This window comes from Neomonachus schauinslandi, chromosome 12, assembly GCF_002201575.2.
Source record: "Neomonachus schauinslandi chromosome 12, ASM220157v2, whole genome shotgun sequence".
NCBI lineage: Eukaryota > Metazoa > Chordata > Mammalia > Carnivora > Phocidae > Neomonachus > Neomonachus schauinslandi.
The window spans coordinates 21,817,366-21,819,718 of record NC_058414.1 but is presented as its reverse complement, the minus strand read 5'-3'; the positions used below and the strand labels follow the sequence as shown (position 1 = coordinate 21,819,718).

The 2,353-nt window shown below is 41.9% G+C and overlaps 1 protein-coding gene across 1 annotated transcript in view; it reads left to right on the top strand.

Annotated features, from left to right (window-relative positions):
• MAGI2 (membrane associated guanylate kinase, WW and PDZ domain containing 2) overlaps nucleotides 1-151 on the top strand; it is a 1,351,041-nt gene extending 1,350,890 nt beyond the window's left edge. The window contains exon 23 of the mRNA XM_044920220.1: nucleotides 3-151. Coding sequence (XP_044776155.1) covers nucleotides 3-151 — 149 coding nt within the window. The remainder of the gene's footprint in view (nucleotides 1-2) is intronic.
• The last annotated feature ends 2,202 nt before the right edge of the window (nucleotides 152-2,353 follow it).

Here is a 2,353-nt window from a genome sequence, read left to right as displayed (position 1 = left end):
GGGCGCGCGCGCGGGGCCCCGGCAGGGCGCGCGGCCCCCGGGGGCCGCCCCGCCGCGCAAGGCCGCCGTGGCGCCCGGGCCTTGGAAAGTGCCCGGCTCCGACAAGCTGCCGGGCGTCCTGAAGCCCGGCGCCTCGGCTGCGGGCAGATGAGGCGCGCGGCAGCAGCCCGCCGCCCCGCCTGGACGCCTGCAGACCGTTCGTCCTAGGTTCCGTCTCGCGGCGTTTTAATTTATTTTCACTGTCACACGCATAGATCCACGAGCCACCGAGGCCTGGGAGCATCGACGTGAAGTCCCACGTGTCCAACGAGCATGGGCGGTACAGCGTCCACGCGCAGACCCAAACTGATGCTAAAGCCCCCGGTTCCATTGTGGGGGCTTTGTCAGCTATGGAAGAACCAAAATAACGTGAAGAACATCAGAGAGAGACAGTGCAGTGTAGCTTTAGTTAAAAAAAAAAAAAAAAGAAGAAGAAGAAGAAAGAAAAAAAAAAAAATTTACCCCCACTGCATGAAGGATTTGGATGCCATCCAAACTCTAATATCAAGAAACTGGACAAGTTAAGAGCAATCACGAACTGGAATATCGCCTTAAAAATCAAACTGCACGGAGCAAGCGGAAACTGAGACAAGATTATATCTTTTAATTGATCTAAAGAGTTGTAAATAAATTGTTCTCGACATACCTAGACAGGGGTTAAAAGGTTTCTTTGAAACATTCGGAACTGTTCGCCCATAACATGTTTCCATGGCTCACCCGTGGCATCCATCACCGATATTAGCAGCAACGTTCCCTGCATACTGCAGGACGAGTTAGAAATCTAGTGAATTCATTGGTGTGATGCCATTTTTACTGCCATTTCTGTGATCAAATCATATTTCTGTACATTTTCAGTGGTAGGAAAAAAAAGGTTTAAAAAAATTGTATCTTAGGGAGCAGATTGCCGTAAGTCAGAATTTTGCAGTTTAGCTCATAGATCTTAATTGGTTTTCATCTAAAATGTGCATTTTATAATTGAAGGACCACAATTTGTTCAGTCAAGATTGGCGACGCTGCAGTTCCTTTATGAAAAGGCTTTCCTATTGTCTCAGGCTAGCAAAGATAGTAGCTTCTTTGACAGCAGTGTTCTATTTCACTTACTGTCTTTTTTAAAATCCTCTTTCCGTTACTTCATTTTCACTTTGACAGAGCAGAGGCAAAGTGTTTCTCCTATATTTCTCAGATTATAATGAATCCCTAATATTAAAAAATCATATAATGGCCAATTTATTTTCATAAAAGAATGTGAACCTTTTAGCATTCTTTTCTGCTTTATCTTTCCTTATCCTTTCTCCTTTTATTTTCATTTGGTTTGCTTGTCTTTGTATTCTTTGCCATTTTTTAAATTTCTTTAGCAACCTCTAGATGTTTCTGTTTATCTTCCGTGGATCTGTGGTTGATCCCCTACTAAAATTCTAAGGCTTGCCTTTCTTCCCTGCCCTTTTAATATTCCTTTGTAAAATGTTACCTTCAGTTAATTATCCATTGGTACTTATTTGTAGCTACACATATGAAAAGGCAAACTGTTTCTGAGGGCAGTTTCTCTTTAATTTGTCCTGAATGAATGAGGTTTCATCCTTCCCAGATGCTGGCCCTTACAGGAGTTCAAATGCAAATATGCCTCACCTCCCTGAACTTGTAGTCAAATAAGTAAAACGGGAGATCAGGTCCATCACCCAAGGTCACACATAATAGCCTCCCTCCGTTGACTCTTTGCTTCTCTGTAAATTGCAGTAACCTGAGCGCTAGCCATTTAATTTCCATCAGGCATAGGAGTAGTTTAGTTGTTTGACATGAGGAGAATATGGTTGAAAGCCTCAAGTGAAGAATCTTGCAGCTTGTAAAAGCAATTTCCAAAAATGGAATCCATTCATCATAAACAAAAGCACAAACAAACACATGTAGCAGTTTACAATACTTTTGGTTTAATCTCAATTAGTCTTTCTCCCCTGGACTAGAAATCCAGTATAGTTTGCCATTAATTTATTGAATCTGGTTTTGGACAATGCTTCTGTAGTGTAGCTGCACGTCCCAGTACTGTATCCTCTGACCTTTATTTTCCATGTGTTACAAAAGGATAAAAAAGTTGAGATTACGCTTGCATAAACTCTAATTTGCACAGTTCACAGCTACTACTTGTGCAGTAATTGCTTTATGCGGCTGTAATCCATAACCTGTGAAGACAGCACATCATCTAAATTCCATTCCAAATAATATTTCTGTGTAGTGTTAGCTGTGAATTTACCCTGTACAGCTGTATCTCTATAAATATAATTCCATGTATTAATAGTCACAGAAAGACTGTAAGTGAGCA